This window comes from Cydia fagiglandana, chromosome 23 (genome assembly GCF_963556715.1).
Source record: "Cydia fagiglandana chromosome 23, ilCydFagi1.1, whole genome shotgun sequence".
Classification (NCBI taxonomy): domain Eukaryota; kingdom Metazoa; phylum Arthropoda; class Insecta; order Lepidoptera; family Tortricidae; genus Cydia; species Cydia fagiglandana.
Genome location: NC_085954.1, coordinates 3,880,315 through 3,905,917, shown reverse-complemented (window position 1 = coordinate 3,905,917; position 25,603 = coordinate 3,880,315). Strand labels below are relative to the sequence as shown.

The window sequence follows — 25,603 nt, the reverse complement described above, 5'->3', positions numbered from 1 at the left end:
GTAAGGGTACAATAAACGGAAAATTTAAGAGATTTGTGTTTAATTAGATAGTCAAGGGTACCAATTATCACTACAATCACATATTTTTAAGCAACTTGGATAGTTGCTACTGGCACAGGTACCCAAAAATAAGTCTTGAAAAAATATGCAAATTTTTAGATTTCATTCTAAGTAAACGGATCAGAAATCGTTTTTATTTTAGTAAAATACTAATGAAATATATTTTATTAGGATTTGGTATGTATGGTTAATCTGACGATACACATGGACTATTAAATTATGATTTCAGGTTTTGTACATGGCCTGAGAAAAGTTGCGGGTGCCATATGGCACCCCTAGGAGCTTATGTAGTCTTATGATATGAAATGTGTTACATATACTATGTTAGATTTTCCCGTATTTCTTAACGTTTTTATGGTGATTTTAGACTGTTATAGGGTTATTTAAATATTTCAAGTGCAATTACTGTTAAACAAGTAAGAATTTTGAGTTTTGTTGCAATGCTGAACCTCTAGTCCATACAATTTATCAAGGTTTATCCACCCACTTTGTTGGGTGTCTCTTCATTAGTAACATCGCTGGTTGTTATTAAATAATATAATATAGTTCCAGAATCAAGGAAAAATATCAGTAAACACGAGAAAATAAAAAAATATTACACGCAACATACATAATTTGAAAATACAACGTTAACACCTAACGGTGCCGTTAATGCATCACCAGTTTTTTTCCAAAAGTATAAATTCCACTAAAACTTTATTAAAATGTGTTCTTGAGTCATTATTAATCATATATTAAAAAAATATCTAATTCTGAGAATATAAAATAATTCAGGCACTAACTGGTTCAGACTACTTATTAGCCTAGCGGTGCCATTTGGCACCCATTGTTTTTTCCAGAAGTAGTGAAACAATTCAACTTTTAATGATCAAAAATGACTAAGGGAATATATAACAACAAGATATCCAAAAATCATCACTTTCTGGGATCCTAAAATAATTCAGGTCATAATGGGTTAAATCAATTTCCAGCTCTAACGCTTCCCAACAAACAATTAGGCGACACTTAGCACTTATTTTATCACCTAAAGACATATAACGGCTGTAGAATAGCTTTATACTCTAAGCTTACAGGCTCTGGTGACATCATGGTCTTTAAGTGGTCCATGTATAGCTTTAAGATCCACAGCAGCCGTTTTGGCCGCTATAATGGATCTTAAGCAGCTAGTGTTATAGCTCAAAGTGAATTCTACCACTTTAACATCTATATGAGTAGTAAGCAGCTGCAATTTTCACTTAAGGTTCTAAACAGGCGATAAAAACTCTTTTATAGCTCCGTTACTCGCAATCGCTTCTTAACTCTCTTGTCTCACTTACAGTCGAAAAGAGAAGTTATGAGTCACTTTTATAGATCATGTAGTCGCAGACGGGCGTTATTCAATACCTTAGTACATCTTATAGTGTTATTAGAGTCTTACTTACAACCTAAGCCTATAGCGCCATGTTAATATGACCGATGAATCAATAAGCAAAACAAAAACTGTTAATTAGAACGTAAATACTTAATAAAAATCGATACTTTTACTCAATATAGACATAATGTTAGTATTGTTGTATTTAAAACCGGACTTCACGTATATTGTGTAATTTTGCGAAAATTAAATACGGTGGACCACAATTAAAAAAATATTATATTCAGATATAAGGCCCTTTAAAATTTTGTTAGTAATATATATAGTTATTGACAGTGTAATTAATTTCGCCATCATAAATCCGCAGATAACACCGGCATCAGTGAACTAAAATAATTATAGTAGTGTACCCTATGATGGGCGTGGAACCAGTAATGGGACAAAAAACCACAAATCCTGTAAAATAAGTGTCTAAAAGTAGTTTATAAATACTGCCTGTATATTATCATAAATAAGAGTCCTAGAGCTGTTTCAGTTTGAATTTTTATTAAATTTGGTTGTTTTTTAAGAAATTGGCGTCAACCCAAAAGTTGTCGTGTCACTGAAAAAAAATACCACTACGAATTCTTAACAACTTCGCTAAGAGAGGTGAGTTAATTTATTAAATTTTAGTTAATTAATACTTGCTAAAAACTAGAATGTGTTTTGTTAATTGCATTTACCATGAGATAAGGTATACAACATACTATGTTGTGACTCCACAGATGTAAAAAAATAGTGGTATTTGGCCCAATCCCATTATAGGAGCTGTAAAACTGCATACCTCCTATAATGGGCAATTTACATAATGATGCTTGCCATGCCATCATTTCATGTTTAAACAATACAGAAGTAAAATATAGTTAAGAAATATGTCAACCAGGAGGTATGCTCGGACTTCGGATAAATTAATATCGTTTTTTAGTGTGGGTCAAATCTTGGTAGCCGAGTTTGAGCCACTTTCCCGTTTTCCGATTGAGTTGAAATTTTGTATTCGTAATTAAATATGCAAATCGGATGATAATGCAATATTATGATAACATGGACCAGATCTGATAACCTATTTCAATATTTTATACTGATAGAGCAGTGTCCATTACTGGGGGGCCCATTACTGGAGCTTTGGTGTCCATGACTGGAGAAAAATAGCATAGTTTTAATTTGTTAAGTATGTGGAAACTCATTGCAGTATCTTTGATACAACACGCCTGAAACATGAAAGACGGGTAGGACTTTCATCTTTCAATACGCTAAGCGGTAGACCATTCACATGTATTAGGGAAATATCACAAATACTCCAAATTTCCTCTTAAATGTCCCATGACTGGTGCTGTTACTATATTTGCTTTTATTTATCCGCCATTACATTTCACTTCAAGCTGTCACAGTGCAAGCTTAAAAATAATAATATAAAATGGAAACATCTGCAACCAAAGCAGGCAGGGCTAAGGAAAAAATGTGCAATTACCTTCTTGAGTGTTACAAATATTGACTTTAAATGCTAATATACCATCTAAAGCTGAAAGTATCATCTATATAGCTCTACACTACTACTCAAACAGTTAGTAGTCGCTTATTTGGCACCCTTTTAAATCCTAAGTTGTTAATCAACGCTATTACAGCACTACTTTAGCGCTCTTCTACTACAACAGTTTGTAGTCACCTATATGCAACCCATATAGCTCCTAAAGAATTAATTAACACTATTGTAGCTCCACTATACCGCTCTTATGTCTCTTTTTTTATCCGCTAACCCTACTGTAGCACTGTTATAAATCTTATGGTGATAAAATTTGTGCCCAATCCGGGGTTAAAACGGCGTTATAGCCGGCTATAACTCCTATTTTTAGAGCACTAACAACACCTAAAGAGTAAATAGGCGCTTATATAAATCTCTTCTAACCCTTAAATTTAGCGCCTAATGTTAGTTGGGTTGTGCCTGTTCCAATACTCATAAAGCTTGTAGCAGTATATAGTTATTGGCACTTTTTGTATTTGTATCATTTAGTACTGTTGTTGTCAGTGTCTACACGATTGATGATCTATCATGTACTTTATTGCAACGACACAAGGTCCACGGTCAGTAAGTTACTACAGCCCGCAGATGAGACGACGCTTTGTATTTGCAATGACCTTCGGTATCTGTACCATCGTTAACACAGTTAACTTAAAATTAAACCTTATTGGAAGGATATAAGGTCCACATTGGTCAGTTAAATGTGTGGCTGTGTAAACTCGTGATCTAATTGTCACTTGACAGTCGTTTGTGGGAATTCGTTTGTTTGTCGATAAAATAAATCCAGATACTGACACAAGAGGGACACTGAGACAGACATTAGAGACAGATTACTTTGCATTGGCTTTGCAGGGCAGTGACATATTTAGATTTAAGTTATGAACTGTTTTTTCAATTCAAACCTACTCAGAAAATAATGCAATGCATGCATAAATAAATTAGTAATCTTATGTACTTACCTGATAAATACTTACCTACCTACGACCTAGCGTATAAATTGTCTATGTACCTTATTCGACATGTAAAATATTATGTTTTATGAATAAATAAAGAATGAATGAATGACAAAGTCAAATTTCTAATGACAAGTGGCAGGCTCTAAGGTCAGATGGGGTAAGAGAAACGCTGGAGGAAGAGCAAGAGTAACACTTGTAAGGAATCCTCATACTTACTCTTGCCCCGAGTAAAATAAACCAATGTAATAAATAAACTATAGTAACAGCACCAGTCATGGGACATTTAAGACGAAATTTGGAGTATTTATGATATTTCCCTTATACATGTAAATGGTCTACCGCTTAGCGTGTTAAAAGATGAAAGTCCTATGCGTCTTTCATGTTTTAGGCGTGTTGTATCAAAGATACTGCAATTAGTTTCCACATATTTAACAAACTAAAACCATGCTTTTTTTCTCCAGTCATGGACACCAAAGTTCCAGTAATGGGCCCCCGGTAATGGACGTGGATCCAGTAATGGGCCCCCTATAATGGACATTGCTCTATCAGTATAAAATATTGAAATGGGGAATAAATCACGGCAAAATAAAACAATTTTTGGTATAAGCTTTTATCGCTGAATGTATTTTTCTTTCCACAACCAATTATTATTGTATTAGATCCATCGAGACAATTCTAATATACCCTAACACAATTAGTTAGGGTTTAATGCGATAAAGTTCCCATGGCCACCTCCTGTCTCCATCATCAGATCAGGTCCATGTTATCATAATATTGCATTATCATCCGATTTGCATACTTAATTACGTACTTACATAAAATTTCAACTGAATCGGAAATCGAAAAGTGGCTCAAATTCAGGTACCAAGATTGGACCCACACTAACTAACAGGGCAAGTTAAATAAAAGTTTGGAAAAACGATATTATTTTATCCGAAGTCCGAGAATACCTCCTGATTGACATATTTCTTAACTACATTTTATTTCTGTATTGTTTAAACATAAAATTATGGCATAGCAAGCATCATTCTGTCATTTGTCCCATCATAGGAGGTACGCAGTTTTACAGCTCCTATAATGGGATTGGGCCAAATACCACTATTTTTTTACATCTGTGGAGTCACAACATAGTGTGTTGTATACCTTATCTCATGGTAAATGCAATTAACAAAACACATTCTAGTTTTCATCAAGTATTCATTAATTAAAATTTAATAAATTAACTCACCTCTCTTAGCGAAGTTGTTAAGAATTCGTAGTGGTATTTTTTTTCAGTGACACGACAACTTTTAGGTTGACGCCAATTTCTTAAAAAACAACCAAATTTAATAAAACTTCAAACGGAAACAGCTCTAGGACTCTTATTTATGATAGTATACAGCCAGTGTTTATACACTACTTTTAGATACTTATTTTAGAGGAATTATGTTTTTTTGTCCCATTACTGGTTCCACGTCCATTATAGGGTCCACTACTATATGTGGGGTAAGACCACATGACCTTAAGTCAAAGGAAACTGCAAAAAGAGGCGTCATCGAGATCCTTGGAAGGTCCATATCTACTCGTGTACGGACACTGTACGTTAAGATGATGTTGATAGTGACATTAGTGACCGACTTAACTAAGCCTGTTTTGTTTGTAATATTTAAGATTTAGGTGACACTTGGAAATAAGGCTATAAATGCAGCTCACATTTACTACGAATATCAATTCTAACACAATGAACATAAGATTTAAATTCCGATACAGGAATATTGTAAGGAATTTACTCGACTTAGATAAAGTTAATGCAACAGTTAATTAGGCAAGAAGGTTAATCTAAGCTAAGACCTAATCTGTGACGTTTGGTACTGGTGACCTAATATTTAGTTACTTAACATATTACGGTTAACTGCTTTACGTATATTTTACAATAATATTAGGAACTACTCAAGTCAAGTCAAATATACCTACTTTATGCATGTAGGCCTAGCAACAAGCACTTAATAAAAAAAACCGGGCAAGTGCGAGTCGGACTCGCGCACGAAGGGTTCCGTACCATAATGCAAAAAAAAAAAAGCAAAAAGAAAACGGTCACCCATCCAAGTACTGACCCCTCCCGACGTTGCTTAACTTTGGTCAAAAATCACGTTTGTTGTATGGGAGCCCCATTTAAATCTTTATTTTATTCTGTTTTTAGTATTTGTTGTTATAGCGGCAACAGAAATACATCATCTGTGAAAATTTCAACTGTCTAGCTATCACGGTTCGTGAGATACAGCCTGGTGACAGACGGACGGACGGACGGACGGACAGCGAAGTCTTAGTAATAGGGTCCCGTTTTACCCTTTGGGTACGGAACCCTAAAAATACTAATCTAGAATGTTTCTAGAATAAAATCTAAGTTAATTTTACCTACGTCAAAAATTAAAAACAAAACAAAACTTATAATTGAAATTCATATAGATTTTGTTTATAAATCGGTCAAAGAAATACAATTGACGATTCGACGGTAAAATAAACTATAGGTATTATACTATTTTCTCCATTAGACTCCTCAAAATCGGGCCTGTACTATACTGGCCGTGATAAAGTAAGAAACAGAGTTTACTTTTGCATTTAAAATATAAATAATTCAATATGAAATAACTAAACATAAACAATAATAGTATACCTACAATCCAGCATAACACGTATCATTAAGCAAGAACTATAAAAAACGTCAGCCATTTTCACCCATAATCAAATTTCTACAAACAATTTTCACTACGGTCAAGGAATCGAATCGATGTAGCTATTACGTGGTTAACCGCATCTTCTGTCCTGTTCTAACTGGTGGTGATAGAGAGGGAAAGATTCGCATTAGCATTGTAATCGTCAGGATAAGATTGGAATGCAGGGCTGTATATTCCCAACGCTTGCTTGTTGTCTGTTGTCTTTCTGTCATGGCTCCTCTACACGATGGGCCAGCGCGGGCCACTCCAAGGGACGCATTTATGCGTTAGAGGGAGCAAGTGATATTGCTATCTCATTCTACCGCATGGCTGTGTCCCTTGTGTAAAGGAGCCATCAGCGGGCTGTATCTCTACTATCTCTAGAACGGGGTCCCTTTGATTCCCATAAAGTTTTAAGTCGGCAATACATTAGTATTGTTTGTCATAATTATCGTTAGTCATAAAACTGAAACCGTTAACTTTTCAGCATTTTCGTAAGGTTATTCTATAGATAGGTTAGGTTAGGTTTGTTACGTTACGCGTTTCTGAGAAAAACCAATTATGACTAACGAAAATTCGGACAAACATAAAATAGAGATCCCTCCAGAACATATGAAAATGTCAACTTCCTGCCTATAACAGGAAGACAATTGAAATTTTCAGTATGATTTTCTACTGTCGATCAAACAAGGGTCGGGTGCACCAAACCGTATGTCACCGATAAAGAGTTCGCTAAATATTGTATGCGAAGTTTCATAGGATCTATATCTGAATCCCTAAAGTCTTTTCTCCTATCTTTGCATTCCCTAATATTATTTGTCATAATGATCAATTGTCGTAACACTCGTATACCCTAATTTTGGTTTCCCTATTATCGAATGGCCGATTTTTTTTTGTCCTAATTAGGGATCTTGATAGTTATGGTACAAATGCTTAGGACAAATGAGTCTTAGGCTAACCATTACATTATGGAAAATAATCGTTATGACAATTGATCGTTAGGGCATGTGCCCACTAGGACAAACCAGTTAGGGCAAGTGACTTTAGGACAAACGTTGTTACTTGTTAGGGATTCAGAATGACACCCCATAGTTAACTACTGAGTACTGTGAGTACTGTGGTTGTTGCTGCAACCAGAGGGCCTACCGCGAACCACGTTCGAAGTGTTGCCTCCCTGTCACACTTACGTACGAATTTACAAGTCCGACAGAGAGGAAACACGTCGAACGTGGTTCGCGGTAGGTCATCAGGTCTAAGTTGATAAGTTGATCTATGCGCTTCGTTCCATAATAATTGCCATACGTCAGGATTTCCCCTGATATGTCAGGATTTTTGGTCTCTTGTCAGGATTATTGGTCTTTTGTCAGGATTGCGGCAGAACTTGGCGAGTGTCCGGTTTTTAGAAACCTAACCTAACCACTAGAAGCTATATAAAGTCTATTGGGCAGAGGAAGGGGAACATTATGTTATACATAGGGTTGCCATATGGAAGAATTAAATGTCGTGATAAAAATCCGGACATCACCCTAAACATCCGGTTATTTCTTGTAGCAGAGATTTGGCGTAGCTTGAACGACGCCCCGGCGGTGCGCTGCTCTCTGCGGTGTACTGTATCGTGGATCTACTTTTCCCTTTCCCTTCGCCCGATCCCGTCCCCGGGCGCGCATTTTATTTTTATAAGGTCATTCCTAAAAATCCGGACACATGCCAAGTCCGGCCGCAATCCGGACGAAGGGTCAAAAATCCGGACATGTCCGGACAAATCCGGACGTACGGCAACCCTAGTTGTACAGGAGTTATAGGGCTAGTGGGTCAAGAAAGGTTTAGGGATAAGGGAGTTCATTTTGGGTGAAATGTCAGGATTTTTAGGATCATGCCCTGATGTCAGAGCTATTGTCAGGATATGCATTTTTTTCATGTGACAACCCCACATTGGATACGGTTGAAATGAGTTTTTATTTGCTTTCCTTTCTTGACATTGAAACAAATGAATTCCGTAAAGTCGGGTTACTTTATTTAGCCCTGGACGGTAGGTGCATGAGATGCAAGGGTGCATGAGATTTACTCGGTCCAGGTTATATTATTGCACTATAATTATGGAAATATGCCATGAAGTTTGATTCAGCTAACCTTTGACGTTTTTATGTTTTGAATTAGACCCTTTTAAATGAGGTTTTCATATTGGTCAAAGTAACGCGTTTACGGTTTTTAGTGTTCCGTACAAAACTTTGTTCACGGAACACTTATGGGAACACTTCGGTCTTTTTAATTTTATTATTGTTACAAAAAAAGTTGGCGCTATTCGAATGCTTGCTAAGCAATATGAACAGGACTAGATCGGAATTGCATTGCGATATCGAATGCCTGCGACCGGTTATTTGCTAGAATATTGCGACTGGGCAGATCGTTAGAAATATCTGTATCTTGGCGCGCACCTTATTTAATGTTTACTCTACGATGAGATTATTAAACAAGCTTGAAATTACCTCTCACGTTTCGAGTGTGGTGTACCGGCAGTGGTTCTGGGGAAAGACTGGCGAAGTAAAGCAAAGCATGTATAGTCTGTAGGTATCTTTAGATATTTAAATAAAAATAACAATATCTACCCTCGAATGGCTCCTTAAGCCAGTTTTGAGAGTAAATGAAAACATTACATGATCAAATAAAGTTAAAGTCAAGGTCCTTCAGTGACTGATCCAGGCGGTTTTGTGTTTGGTTGGTTAACCAATAAGTGTTAAAACTACCCGAAAATGTACAAATTGTTTGTTTACTTTTATTTAAGTAACTAAACATACTATAGCTACACACTTCGCGAGTCAATGTAGGTATGTATGTACATTAATACCCTTTTTAGCCCATTGAATACATAATTAATTAAAAAAAAACCGGGCAAGTGCGAGCCGGACTCGCGCACGAAGGGTTCCGTACTATAAAGAAAAAAAAAACGGAAAAAAATGCAAAAAGAAAACGGTCACCCATCCAAGTACTGACCACTCCCGACGTTGCTTAACTTTGGTCAAAAATCATGTTTGTTGTATGGGAGCCCGATATAAATCTTTATTTTATTCTGTTTTTAGTATTTGTTGTTATAGCGGCAACAGAAATACATCATCTGTGAAAATTTCAACTGTCTAGCTATCACGGTTCGTGAGATACAGCCTGGTGACAGACGGACAGCGAAGTCTTAGTAATAGGGTCCCGCTTTACCCTTTGGGTACGGAACCCTAATTATAGCGGCAACAGAAATAATTTATTTGTGAAAATTTCAACTGTCTAGCTTCGGTTCATAAGTTACAGCCTGGTGACAGACAGAAGGACAGAAGGACGGACAGCGGAGTCTTAGTAATAGGGTTCCGACTTTACCCTTTGAGTACGGAACCCTAAAAATGATAAAGTCTAGAAAGAATAAAGAATAACCAAAACAAATTTATTACCACACAAATCAAACGTTTTCACATGTAAATATGTACAAGTTACATGTCATCAGTGAAAGTAGTTGCATAATGACAGTTTTCGGAACGGCAATATTTGTATATACTTGACAGACGGCATGACATAAGAGTAATGCACATGTAATTATGTACAGGTAGGCAATGAAGGCGGTTATAATTGCGTCATGGATGTTTTCGATTTAGAATTTATGATTATTGAATTAAAAATCGATAGTTAACAGGGGCAGAGCGTCCATAAAAACCAAAAGTTTAGTATTAACATTTACGAAATAGTTCTAGTTATTGGTCACGGGTATAATAGTAGTTTTTTGTGACTGCCACATAATGAAAGGCATTAAAATAAGAGTGTGGGTTTACGAAAGGATTTATGATGTGTGTATCGTAAAATGGGGTGAGTTGGGTGAAATTTGACTTTCAAAACTCGATAAAATTTTATTTTTACATGTGAAAACTGAATGGTGTATATAATAAGTGGTTCGGACGTTTGTATTTTAGTTTGTATTTTATTTTGGATAGTTCCATTTCATAACTTTGACGATAAAGAGGAAAACCCACCTCACCCCGTAGTGCCCCGTATTTGGGGTGAGAGGGTTTTTCATACAAAGGTGATTTTGGAAGATTGTTGGATCGATTTTTTTTATTATGCGTATTACTATAGCCGCATTTTAAATTGGAATACATTATTTTTGTAGCAGTAGCCTTATCATCCCTTCTCACCCCCCTCTCAAACCTTCTCTCCCCATTCATAACCCAACTCTCCTCGCGAAACCTACTCACCCCGTTTTACAGTAATAAACGGTTATTTATCAACTGGCTAAGCCCCTAGTTTTTCTCAAATCTTCATATTTTGTCTCTGACTATTATCTCTCTTGAGGTCGAGGCACCAGCAAAGCCTCAGCAATTTCCATACTTAGTAGCATTCCTCGGTTGTATAATACATTATGCATGCTGGGTCTTGACATGTATTGTATTGTGTTGTAACATGCGCCGCATTTATTACTGACGAATAGGGACGAGGACCTTTGACTTTTAGATTTTGACAGTACACTTTAACCCAAAAATCGGACAAGTGCGAGTGAGGCCACCAAGGGTTCCGTACTTTTTAGTATTTGTTGTTATAGCGGCAACAGAAATACATCATGTGTGAAAATTTCAACTGTGTAGCTATCACGGTTCATGAGATACAGCCTGATGACAGACAGAAGAGTAGATAGGAGCTTAGTAATAGGGTTCCGTTTTTGCAGTTTGCGTACGGAACCCTATTAAACGGTACCCCTCATACGAATAACCTAAGGGGCGGCCCATTAGGCTATCGAAAGATAGCGATGCCGATATGCGGATATTTACGAGGATAGTTAACTTAAGTGGGTATTTATAGGCTGGTCACACATCAGTCCCAAAGCGACCTTCTACTGGAAAAAACCTACAATTCCAGAGTCCAGGTCGATCAAACGCCGAAAATGGAGTTAGATTGGGCATACACTCGGAAGGGATCCTGATCCTGACCAAGTAACCACACATCGAGGCAAGTCCTAGACTGGAATCACCAAGGAAAGCGAAAACGTTGACGTTTAAAGTTAAACCTTGGACGGACTATTATTGCAGAGGCTAAGGCTATTGGGAAGACTTGGAGACGAAGCTAAAGATCGATCCAGATTGCGGCACTGTTGACCTTCCGCCCTATCTAGGGAAGATAGGACATTGAGAAGAAGTCACGCGGTTGCACCAGCAAGGGTTGGTAAGATAGCCGTTGCGGTTCATCCTTGATTCTAAATCTGAATATAAATGAGACTTTGACCTTAGCTGAATATAATCATCATCTTTACGTGGCTCGGGCTTGGTGAACTCTGCATGCAATGGACCCCTTTCAGGGTAACTTCGGAACGTACTGCCACGCGCGCTCGTCTCGTCTGAACCCAAGCCGAACGAGTCCTCTAGTGACCGAATGGTTTAAATATATCATTCATTAATTACCTGAATATGTTCATCGTCCTTGCTCTGTTCGGGCTTGGTGAATTCTGCGTGTAATGTCGACCCCTTTAAGGGTAGCGTCGGGGCGTGTTGCCACGCGCGCTCGTCTTGGCGAAACCCTGGGTTGTCGAAGGCGAACTCATCTTTTACTGATTCAGGGTCGGTGGAGAAGACTAGGTGCTTTCCTGTGGACAAAGAGAAGAGTTTTTAGAAAAAGTTCTGTGGACAATTCAACAAAAGTGAACGACTCTGGTGCATAAATATCCCGTTTTTAGGGTTCCGTAGCCAAATGGCAAAAAACGGAAATGTATGAACTCATTCTAAACACTAATCAATATGTAAACCGGCCTTAAGGCACTGTACACGCTTGTAGGAGAGGCCTTATAGGAAAAAAATAAATTATTGATTATCTCCGAAATGGAGTTACTTAGAATATCGGTGTCTTTGGGAAAGTTACTTGATTTAAGCTCAGGAATGCACCCTTGAAATTAACGGAAATAAAAAAAACACGGTGTATATTTCATTTCCAATATATTTCAATATTCCATAAAAGTTTATTTTATTAAATATATTCCTTTGATTTACATGAAATCTTCAAACAAAAAACAAAATGTCAAAACCGTTGCCTAACATTGATAGTAATTTGCATGATTACGAGAATAATGTGAACTATTACTTCATTTTAACACATCGAGTATAAAGTCACATTACAGCATATCACAGATACGATCTAATTGGTCGAAATTAACAGAACCGCGTAAAAAATGTTAATAACGCTTACTTTCGGCTCTAGAAATCGAAAGTATACCTATTGAAAACTGGCATTCTACGAGATGTCAGTGGGGAGTCACTCCTGACTTCGGTCGAACTCGGCTCCGCTCGGCTCAGCGTTGCTCCGAGTAATTATTAGGGTTGGCACCACTTGTCTTCCTTGTGCGTGCACGACCACAGATAAGATAATCAGTTGAATTTTGACAACCCTAAATAGCCGAAAGGGATACTGCCATATATTAGAAAGGGATAGCATGATTCGACCCTGAATCGCTGTCAAACTTCGGGTTTGTAGGAAGTGTCCTTTCTGTACGGTAGTACTATTATGTCTTCTGTGGAGATGTGAAATTAAGGGGCCCACGCATTAACAGTCCGCCGGACGGTACCGGCCTGTCAGTTGTTCGGAACTGTCAAAATTTAACTAACTGACAGGCCGATACCGTCCGGCGGACTATTAGTCAGTAGGCCACTTTAAATAATTATTTTCTACTGTGACTTGCACAGCATCCTGTGATTATTTTAATGAAATATTTAGAACTAAGTTGTTTTACCATAATTAATTCTTAAATCACTAACGTACAAATGATTTATAATTTTATGCTCACAAATTATAAATAAATAAACAACAATAACATTATCAGTTTTCATCTATAAAACCTAGAGTAATTAATCTAATTAATAGGTATTTTAATCTTAAAAAGTAATCTCTTGAAGTACCTATCCAAACTTGTGCATTAGTTTTATTAATTCACATTTTAATGTACTTGTGTTAGCTAAATTAACGTAGTTACCTATTTACACTAACCAAAATATGTAGCCCATATAAGTTTACGTTAATTGTTGTGTTTTGGTATCAATTCGCGTTGCGTCTTGCGCGACTGACCATGTCGGCCGTGCGAAGGTCTTATTTGTTAATTCGACATGTTTGCGATGACTTCATAGATAGACCTTCCCCAAGCAAGGAAGGAAAATGCAATGTTATGGTTAAGAGCAGATCTGAAGATAGTTACAGAGTAAGAATACCTACCTATAATCTCACGGATATGATTGCAGTTTTTGTCTACGTGACAGCGTGATAAAACGGTGTCCGTCACTTTCTATCCCACGGTGTTAAAAAGTGACAGTTATTTTATCATGTGGATAAAGATGCATAAAGCCATCCATTAATACGCCGGCAGATACCCAGAGGCAGGCGTGGCTCACTCCGCGATTTCGTCGCTTTGCTACAAGTAGCTAAAACTCCATCCGTTCGGCCCCAATTTTGGGGTTTGCCATAAGCCGCGCGTGGCGCTGTTGCCACCTAGCGGCCATATCTGTGCTGATCGTGACAGAGGCGTTTTGTTAGAGAGTGAGTCTTCTGTACCTAGTACTATTATTTATTCTGTGCCAGCAAGGTTTCAAATTCATAACAAAAGCAAAGGAAGTTTGCAATAAAAGTAATAAAACCGAGTTTCCGCTCATCAGAATCGTTTTGATGCGAAGTAGATAGTTGTGGTAAAGAAAAGTACTTTAGGCAAAAGAAAATTAAGTATTTTCTTTGTCAAAACAGTATTTTGTACGACGTAAAGGCAAAGGCCATTAGGAGGATTAACAAAACGCTATTTTTATATTTTTTTCAAAAAACTTTAAATGAATTAAGATGTGGCACACATTTCCTTAATAAAATACCAAATAGCATTAAAGTTAATCAACTAAAAGTTTAAAGATCATTTATTTATACAAGATATATACAGTGGAACTACTAAACGAAATTAATAACTATAGACCGACCGCATAAATGAGTGCTCGCCTGCGCGGTACGGGGGCGACGGGGGATGGAACGACAGGGTGGCGGGGAAGGTGCAGGCGCCGTACGCCTCCCGCCCGCACCTTCCCCGCCACCCTTAGTCGTCCCACCCCGTCGCCCCCGTACCGCGCAGGCGAGGACTCACTTACGGTAACATAACATTCCATTTCCAACGACAACTGCACTACTGTCAATTTTACTATGGAAATTGACAATGACAGCGACGCGTTCAGTACCGGTAGTGCAGCTGCGGTTAGAAATGGAATGTTACCATTAAGCGGTCGGTCTATAGCTTAAATCTAGAATAGACCATTGAGGCATTACACCAATGCAGTAAGGGGTTAAGGCCAGTTTTCACTAGTGAGAAATCAGCCTTGTTCACACGATGGATCAATCTGCCATGTATGGCATGTTGCGTGATCACACGACTAATTATGTACATGTACACTTAAACAGTGACACTGTTGCTACACGTTTACTAATTATATATGTAATTATGTAACAACTTACATGCTACTGGTATGTAAGCAAATATTAAAATACGATCGCATGATTAGAAAGATCAAACTGCTAAGATATTTAGATGTACATGTAAAGCCTGACCAGTAATACATATATAGTTTGTCAAAGGTTTGTCTCATTTCAATCATAGACAGAGAGAATCATACTATCTTTGTCTTACACTAGTACTAGCACCCAAAAGAAAAGGATGAGTATAGTTTTCCTGGTTCTTACTGACTGACAAATTAGTTTGACCAACTATATGATCATTGTCAAGAGGGAGCTGTTATTCTCATTGTATAGGGTGACTGTTCAGTATAGTATGAAATAATTAGTTCCAGTGAAATTCCGCAACATGGCGCGTGATCATATATATGTCGTAGTCAGATCGTATAATCCGCCGTATTACATTACGGCTAGCCGTTTTCAAAAACAGGGGCGTTTTGAAATGCGGCGGTACGACGATTAGCCGGATTGTCACTGCGATACGTTCTTCAATAAGGCGGCCCACGTTTAGCCGCATCGTACATTGTAGAGTGACCAGTTCTTTCGGTCGCCTACGTAACCGGAGTTTGACAATGTTTGCAATTTAATTTATTTCTACCATGGTCCCACCGCACTACATGTGTTTCTTTTCCAAAACATTTCCTTCACAACTTAAATAGACGGAGCCCCGCAAGCGGGGCTCCTATTTCTGGGCGGTTTGCCCTTCGGGCATCTGAAGTTACCTAACGAACCTAACCTAATTACCTACCTACGCTTTTTTCCCCAAAGTGTAATGTTTTCACGGACGTCTCACTTAATCAATAGGTAGGTAGGTTAGGTTCGTTAGGTAGCTTCAGATGCCCGAAGGGCAAACCGCTCAGAAATAGGAGCCCCGCGAAGCGGGGCTCCGTCTAGTTAAGTTGCGAAGGAATTTTTTTTTTGAAAAGATACAGTCCGACAAACTCAATTTGATGGACACCCCAGCGTTTGTCAGGCAGCGCCACGAGTGTTAAAAATGGGAACTAAAAACTGTCAAAGCGGCGGCTAATGACTCGCTGTATTACATTACGGCTAGCCGTGTTGAAGAACGTATGGCGCCGAATACATTCCGGCGGATTCTCATTCAGCCGCATTCAATACGGCTAATCGTTAAACCGCCGCATTTCAAAACGCCCCTGTTTTTGAAAACGGCTAGCCGTAATGTAATACGGCGGATTATACGATCCGACTGCGACATATTCATGGCCAGGCGAAGTAACGTATAGTTACCTATTTATATGTATATTCTCTAATGTTGTAATAACAAATAATCGTTTGACAAATCCTTTTTTTTTACTAGTCAATACGTCTAGATTTTTTGAGTTTCTCTATTTTTTCTAATGATACCTATTCATCATCATCATCATAGGCCTTTTCGTCTATATCAGACGATACCTATTACGCATGACATAAATGTTTTTAATTTCAACCTACCAACCTACATATATTATATTATGTATAGGTAAGTAAGTAATATCTGTAATCTACAGATCGTTAAGTTTAGTCAGGCGATATTTCCGTAAATATAAAGGGGCCCACTGATTACCAGTCCGCCGGACGATATCGGCCGGTCAGTTGTTCGGAGCTGTCAAATTTTTGTTCTAACTGACAGGCCGATATCGTCCGGCGGCCTGTTAGTCAGTGGTCGGCTTAACAGATATCAGAAAACTTCAAATTGATATCGAAAGTGCGTTACCAAATGTCAAATTAATTATTATTAAGAAAATATGGCGTTTTTAATGACACTCCCTACACCCAAGGTGAAAATCGATATGATTAAATAACAAAAACTACATAACTTAAAGTAGGTCAGAAAAGTGCATAAAGAGATACATGTATGCTATATTATGCAAGAATGCTCATTGTAGTGGATCGCACTAACCGTAACCTATATTCAGAGCTCAACCATAACATAAGTTAACTTTCAAGTGATTTGCACACAAGCGCCATTCATACTCAATACTAATTTTTATGCGAAACTCTTAAGGGGTATATGCCACTGCCACTACCACCAGTTTTGACATTGACATATTCACTCACATCTTAGTAACTTACTTTCTATGCATCTCGCTCGTACTCGCATATTAGTGCAAGCGAGATGTATAGAAAGTAATTTACGTTAACACGAGCTAATATGTCAATGTCAAAACTGGTGGTAGCCGTACTACACTGTCTACAGAATATCTCTACATTATTACCGATGTAGTGCAATAGTACATTATTGTCGAGGCTCGGAAGTAGCTACTTGCAGGCTGAGGATTCGTTTTAAACGGACGACCTTGGGAGTCCGTTTAATTGAATCCGAAGCCAGCAAGTAGCCTTCCAGCCGAGTCATATATAGTGCTTTTCTCAAAAATGGTGCAAGAAATATAAATATCATAGAAATATTTTACAAAAGCAACGTTCTTACATATATATTTTGACAGAAAAAAGCCCTTGCCGCCTTTTTATTTTTTTAATAAAAAAATAGAAGTGTATTTTTCTGCCATAAATACGCCAACCTATTTGAGACATCTAAATAGTCGCGCTACTAATCATCTGTTTGGCTGTTTAATGGGCCTATGCCTTCATTTGATATGGTCATTTCATAGATATAAGAATATATACAGATGCCTTCCAAGCGAGCTGTCAGTGGGACCACTTTTTGTTTAGTGTACGATTAACAAAGCGACCCACTTTGCTGTATCCATGTCGATAAAGTCATATCGATAAACTACCGACATTTCTTGCAATTTTAATTTTACTTCAAAGGTTTAACAATACCTAAAATGAACAAAAACGCTTTTTTTCTTTATTGTGGTTATCAGATCACAATTTTGTAGTCACGCCCCAGGAGAGAACCAAGGGAAAGTTCAGATATTTAATTAAAATACATAAATACCTATTAAAGTAGGTGGTCCGCAATAATTGAATTATTTTATTACATTATAATATATTCATTATCTATTAGCATTTCAATTATGTTTATGTTTAACGAAGATATTGAAGCTTCAATTAATCGCTATTTCGTTCCGCTGTGTAGCGTTTATCGATATATAACATGATTAAAATCGACTTTTCACATCCCTAAAAGAGCACACATATACGTTTTTACGCACACATGCACAACCTGGGTCGCCTAAAAAGGGGCCACTTGGATTTGAAGTCCATCTTGTCAACAGTATAGTTGTCCTTTTTTGACAAATGGCATTTTAAAAGAGCGAGGAGAGAGAAATGATACTAGTTGCTGCGCCGTCAAATAGAACAATAAAGGTAGGGGCCTTGGGTCATTTCAACTTTTAAAAAGTTTGGAACTCGACAAATAATGGAATTTGTATGCAACATTGCAGTCCCAAAATCGAGACTGCAATGTTTTTAACTTTTTAATTTTTGACTGACCATAAACTACGCGCTTCGCGACCTATTTTTTAGACGGCTAAGTCGACTTTGCCGTCCATTTTTGAGAAAAATTATTTTCCATCGTTTTTTCACGGAAACATACGAACGTGTCTTGCTATTTCAGTCAGTTTCGGTACAAAAAGTACTGAGGTTGACTGAACAAGCATGACAAATACGAACGTTTCTGAGAAAATAGGATGGAAAACAATTTATGCTCTACAAATGTATGTATCTCTACATGACGCATTCAAAATTATCTGCCGTGTGTTCATTAAGAAGGTAATTACAAAATTGGCCTGGCACCGACTTCAAACATATCAGCGCATGTAATTTTTAAACTTCGCAAAGAAACGAAACATAAAAGGGATTTAATTAGATATTTGCCATTGCTATGAGGGGCTACCGCGAAAACTGAAATTCGCAAATTGCGGGGATCTTTCTCTTTTACTCCGGTGAAGGCGTAATTAGAGTGACAGAGAAAAATGCCCGCAATTTGCGAACTTCGATGTTCGCGGTTATAGGCCTGAGCCTCTAGTGTAAATTTCATTCGATAAAGTGACGTGCGTGCGCGTTTGCTTTATGTCTATTTTTGTACGGAATTTAGAACAGCGCACCAAGCGGGACGATTTGGAAACTCTAAATCCCATACAAAATGACAGTTAACGCAAACGCGTACGTCACGCTATCGATTGAAATATTTAATTACTAGGGATACTGTTTTAATTAAAACATAATTGCTTAACTGGGCGCTTAGCCTTAAGCTGCCGCGACAGTGAATGAACTGCGTAGGCGCATGTGAAGCCTGATGTGTCTGATGTCGGTGTTTTTAAAGTACTAATTTAGGCACAAAAAACGTAAGACTATACGTATAAATAAAGCCATCACCAAAAAGGCATGGACACTATGGACAGAGTAATTTCAGGGTAACGTTAACCTTTCATAAAGGGGCCCACTGATTAACAGTCCGCCGGACGGTATCGGCCTGTCAGTTGTTCGGAACTGTCAAAATTTTGTTCTAACTGACAGGCCGATACTGTCCGGCGGACTGTTAATCAGTGGGCCCCTTAATGTGTATGGTGGTAAATCGTGGCTTTTCATCTCAGTTGTGGTATACCTAAACCTACATATATAGAGCTGAAAACATCGGTCTCGACATTTTTAAACAAGATGACTAAAAAAGTCGATGTTTCTCATACATATAAAAAAAAAACCATTATTAAAAAAAAGTTAGTAACACTTTGATGAAAATGGTGGCAAAGGTTTCACTCCGTGTCTAAACATTGGAATCCTGTCGACAGGTAAAACGACCACATAAACACGTGTCTACAAAGGAAACACATTCTAAACTGCTTGCTAATAAGGCTTAATATGGATTGTCATGATTTCACCTTTGACACCGATTGTTAGGTCAGGCTTTCTCTGTGGAACGTCTGCATTTCCACAGATAAGTAAATAGTAATAGCTAGTGGAGGTAAACCGTTGTACAAATGTAGTAGATGTTTGTATTTGTAAGTTGGTATTACAATAAAACATAAACACACAAAACATATAAACATACATAGCTGACATCCGGCTGCTTTTCCACAGATAGTAAATAGCTAATACTCTGTATCTTTACGTATTTAAATAGAAGTAAACAAATAATTTGTAAATTTTCGGGTAGTTATAACATTTATTGGTTAACCAACCAAATACAAAACCTGACTGACCTGACATGACTTTAACCTGCATTATTTGATCATGTTATGTTTTCATCTATCCTCAACCCATTGGACCCATGGAGCCATTGGAGGGTAGATTTTGTTTAATTTTATTTAAATACCTAAAGATACAGTATGTATAGTGGAGGTAAATTGTCGTACAAATATGTGTATGTTGATATTACAATAATAAAGATAGCTGACCGGAGATCGTTACTTTTCAGTGCGGTTTTCTGTTTTTGTTAAACTTTGCATATTCAATATTAACTTCCGTTTCTAGATTGAACTAATTATAATACAGTTTTGCATAATTAATGGATAAAAGATTTAGTGTTTCCATATGCAATCTGTTATTCAAGACTTAACTTTCCAATTTTATTATAATCATTAAAACAACATATAGATAAATTAAAATGTGTAATAAGTATTACGACAGCGACACCTATAAATGCTTTTACTCTAATACGTATAAATGCTGTAACTGTTAGTGTGTGATGTCAAATGCCTCACAATAAATGATCAGATGCCTTACAATAAATTATATAGTTGGTCAAACCAAGTTTGTCAGTAAACAAGAACAAAAAACTATACTCAAACTCATCGTTTTCTTTTGGATGCTAGTATTGCTAGTACTAGTGTAAGACAAAGATAGCATGATTCTCTCTGTCTATGTTTGAAATGCTAGTCCTTTGACAAACTATACAATGCGATATGTCATGTACATACTAAAACAAGTGCGAGTCGGACTCGCGCACGAAGGGTTCCGTACCATAATAAAAAAAACGGAAAAAAAATGCAAAAAAAAAACGGTCACCCATCCAAGTACTGACCACGCCCGACGTTGCTTAACTTTGGTCAAAAATCACGTTTGTTGTATGGGAGCCCCATTTAAATCTTTATTTTATTCTGTTTTTAGTATTTGTTGTTATAGCGGCAACAGAAATACATCATCTGTGAAAATTTCAACTGTCTAGCTATCACTGTTCGTGAGATACAGCCTGGTGACAGACAGACGGACGGACGGACGGATAGCGAAGTCTTAGTAATAGGGTCTCGTTTTACCTTTTGGGTACGGAACCCTAAAAAAACATTAGTTAAAATACAAAACTCACAAAACCTTAGCCGGGTAAAAACAAATACAAAGAAACATCAAAAATGTCAATCACCCCTCTTAATGACTTTAAAACAGTTTACACGAGTGAAGTGTTAATTAGAAACTGTTGGCAACAATTAAGCGACAATTACGAGGAATGCTGGCAACACTGCCTTGAGATGAGATCACTGGTGTAAAAAGAAAAAAGTTGCGAATTCTCACGGGCATAGTGATTACTTTTTAGGGTTCTGTACCCAAAGGATAAAACGGGACCCTATTACTAAGACTCTGCTGTCCGTCCGTCCGTCTGTCACCAGGCTGTATCTCACGAACCGTGATAGCTAGACAGTTGAAATTTTCACAGATGATGTATTTCTGTTGCCCCTATAACAACAAATACTAAAAACAGAATAAAATAAAGATAAGAGGCTCCCATACATCAAACGTGATTTTTGACCGAAGTTAAGCAACGTCGGGCGGGGTCAATACTTGGATGGGTGACCGTTTTTTTTTTTCCCTTTTTTTTGCATTATGGTACGGAATCCTTCGTGCGCGAGTCACTCGCACTTGTCCGGTTTTTTTTAATGTTGGTACTTTACAATAATAACAATGTTACACGACTTAACGATTAGGTAACAAAATGTTTATTTTACATATTCGGTATTCTAAAGTAGAATCCTGAGCGTAATGATGGATTGGATTCAGTGTTAACGCCCAAGACGAAATAATTTTGATACCGTGTGACACATACATACATACATACATACTGCTTTTCACATCTCCTATGAGGGAATTATGATGCTTAAACAGATTATTTAAGCTAAAAAAATAATGTGCAATAAAATGTAAAAATATTAGTGTGCTAGAACAGAAAAGTGTTACTTTGATCCCTCCTAGCAGGGAAGAAAGCCCTTTCTCGAATTGGTGATGTGAAATAGTTATTTTCACCACACCAGCTCGGAAAGAATTACTTTGCACTTCAAAAACGAATAGCAAAGTTGCATTTTATCCACATGTGAGGCAAAGTAATCAAATGAAAATTTTGAGTTGTTTTCTTATGTTTGCTGGTAGAATTGACTTTTAAATGATGATTTTGGATGATAAATATTTAATAACATTCATTTGGATTTGATTTGGTTTGATTTTGTTTGATATTTTACATTTAATATTTGCTTCGGGTTGGTGTGGTGAAAAATTTTGTGTTTCACTCGGGGGCAAATTTTGTTTAAAATTGAACCACGAGCGTAGCGAGTGGTTCGAAAAATGGAATCTTGAGCGTTGCGAGGGTTTTAAAGCACGAGGGTTAAACAAAATTTGCCCCCGAGTGAAACACAAAATTTTTCACCACACCAACCCGAGCCAAATATTAAATGTAAAATATCAAACAAAATCAAAACAAATCAAATCCAAATGAATGTTATTAAATATTTATCACCCATAATCATCATTTAAAAGGCAATTCTACCAGCCAACATAAGAAAACAACTCAAAATTTGCATTTGATTACTTTGCCTCCCATGTGAATAAAATGCAACTTTGCTATCAGTTCTTGAAGTGCAAAGTAAGCCTTTCCGAGCTGGTGTGGTGAAAAGTAATTTACACTCGATAGACACAAGAAAGTGAGTATGAGTATATATAATCAAAACAAGTTGCGCTAATAATAAAGTGACCCAGTAACGAATGGCGAATTTTTTGCGTTTTTTCGGGCGCGTGCGAACCGGCCTGCTTTCCAACCGGTTTTTTATTTTATGTATGTCATAATACGGCTAGACAAACGGCTGTATCTTATAAACACTGCATTGTGTACTTGTAGTTATGTCTATAGTTCGTTTTTTTTAGCATTAGAAAGAACTTCGCAGAAGTTCGCTTGTGGTTCTAAATCTGGCACTTTTAGCGGTAACAATTTGAAGTAAATTATATGTATTGACCATGCTACATTAGATAATTCAATAATTATTAACAATTAACGAGCCTGATAGAAACTGCACGCTTGCTTCTGCGGAGTTCTTTCTAATGCTAAAAAAAACGAACTGTAGGTCTAGGTTATTTCTTACAATTAGTAGGCAGAGTTAGACCAAGAAAAGTCTGCAATGATTTTCATAGCACACGCTGTGCAAGTGTTATTTTAATCGTCATACTTCTATGAAAATATGACGTATTAAATAACAGTTGTACAGGGTATGCTATCAAAATCGTTGCAGACTTTTCTTGGTCTAATTTTACCTATTTTTCTCAATTTAACTTATATTTGCCTAGGAATGTAGAGCTGATGATCTTTTCTGGAATTGTATGGCTGGTATTTAAACCAAATCTCATAGATCTAGAGACCGGTAAATCCTGAGCTGGCGCCATCTATTATAAAAACCTTTGACAGTCACCAACTCCATTAACTGGTCTGACTCTCCATTACGTCTTCATGACGACCGATCTGGCCTAGTGGGTAGTGACACTAGTGACCCTGCCTGCGAAGCCGATGGTCCTGGGTTCGAATCCCAGTAAGGGCATTTATTTGTGTGATGAACACTAATATTTATTTTGTTCCTGAGTCATGGGTGTTATCTATGTATATAAGTATGTATTTATCTATATAAGTATGTATGTCGTCGCATAGCACCCATAGTACAAGCTTTGCTTAGTTTGGGGCTAGGTTGATCTGTGTTGTAAGATGTCCCCAATATAAAAAAAAATTACAGTGCAGGCGCCAAAAGGCCATTGTGACAAAATTTGACCCGAAGACCCACTATTGTTTATGCATACTATACCATCTTTGCACCGATTTCAACGGAACAAAGTGGGGAAGTGTCATTAAAAACTCATATTTTCATAGAAATTTGACATTCATGTTGGCATTCCACAGCTTGGTCCAATCCAAACCTAAGACCTTGTCAAATTTTTTGCGAGATCCATTGTGGGAGATATTAGGGCTCCTCTACACGATGGGCCAGCACCGGCCACTCCAAAGGCTCCTCTTCACGTTGGGCCAACGCCAACGCCAACGAGGGACGCATTTATGCGTTAGAGGGAGCAAGTGATATTGCTATATCATTCTACCGCATAGCTGCGTCCCTCGTTGGCGTTGGCCCAACGTGAAGAGGAGCCTCAAGGGACGCAGCCATGCGGTGGAATGAGCTAGCAATATCACTTGCTCCCTCTAACGCATAAATGCGTCCCTTGGAGTGGCCGGCGCTGGCCCATCGTGTAGAGGAGCCTTTAGGATAAGTGCATGACTGTACCTACAGTGCACAGGCGCCAAAAGGCCATTGTGACTAAATTTTACCCAAAGCAACCACTATTGTTATATTACCCAACCCACGTGGTTTTTATTCAAATGACTAGAGCTCAATGAATTAGGGCCACGCCACGCCACGTTACTCAAGCGCAGCTGAGCGGTCTCTCGCGGCTGTCAAAAGCATGCGCGTGCGTCAAAACCATAGAAGGTAGGATCGTATAGAAGTGGTATACGCGTGCCTCGGTGAGGGACAAAACATACGCAAATGCGACACTGTGATTGGTCGAATTCATTTGTTGCCCACCATTATCCATACTAAAAAAAAGGTGGGGAACAAATAAAATGTGAGACTGTGACAAGGAAAAACAATAATACCTCTTTCGCTGCTACTCCTACTGAAAGATACATAAGACTATCCCGTTCTGTCAGTTACCCCCACCACTCATGCCAGATCCAGGTATATTCTAGATTCATGGTCAAAACTAACAAAATGTGCAGAATATAGGGTTGCGAGTAGGCCGACAATAATTAAAAGCATAGAGTAATATAAGTAGAGAAAGAGTAATATAAGTAGTTCCACTCATTGACGTTAGATGTCTACTACGAAATAACGCGCGTTTTGGTAAGATAACTGTACGGTTACCATCAGTTTGTCACTGACATAAACGCCTTCGAGAACGTAATTTACTTTCTATACATCCCGTTTGCACTAATATGCGAGTGCGAGCGAGATGTATAAGTAGAAAGTAAATTACGTTCTCGACGGCGTTTATGTCAGTGACCAACTGATGGTAACCGTACTGATGTATGGAGTTACAACTCTTTCTTTACTTAGAGAGTTAGGCCAAGAAACGTCTGCAGCGATTTTGATAGCCCACGCAGTGCAAGTGTTATTTTAAACGTCAAACTTCTATAAAATTATGACGTATAAATGACACTTGCACTGCGTGGCGTATCAAAATCGCTGCAAACTTTTCTTAGTCTAACTCTAGATATTTTCTTTTAGTCTATGTATATACTTATATAGCCAACTTCCACTCTATCTTAATAAAAACGTATTTGTGAACAGTACCAAATAGGGTT

General features: G+C 37.7%; 1 protein-coding gene across 1 annotated transcript in view; it reads right to left on the bottom strand.

The window, feature by feature from the left end:
• LOC134675842 (uncharacterized) overlaps positions 1-25,603 on the bottom strand; it is a 64,065-nt gene that overhangs the window by 9,698 nt on the left and 28,764 nt on the right. Inside the window, exon 2 of the mRNA XM_063534142.1 lies at positions 12,042-12,223. Within this exon, the coding sequence (XP_063390212.1) occupies positions 12,042-12,223 (182 nt within the window). The remainder of the gene's footprint in view (positions 1-12,041; positions 12,224-25,603) is intronic.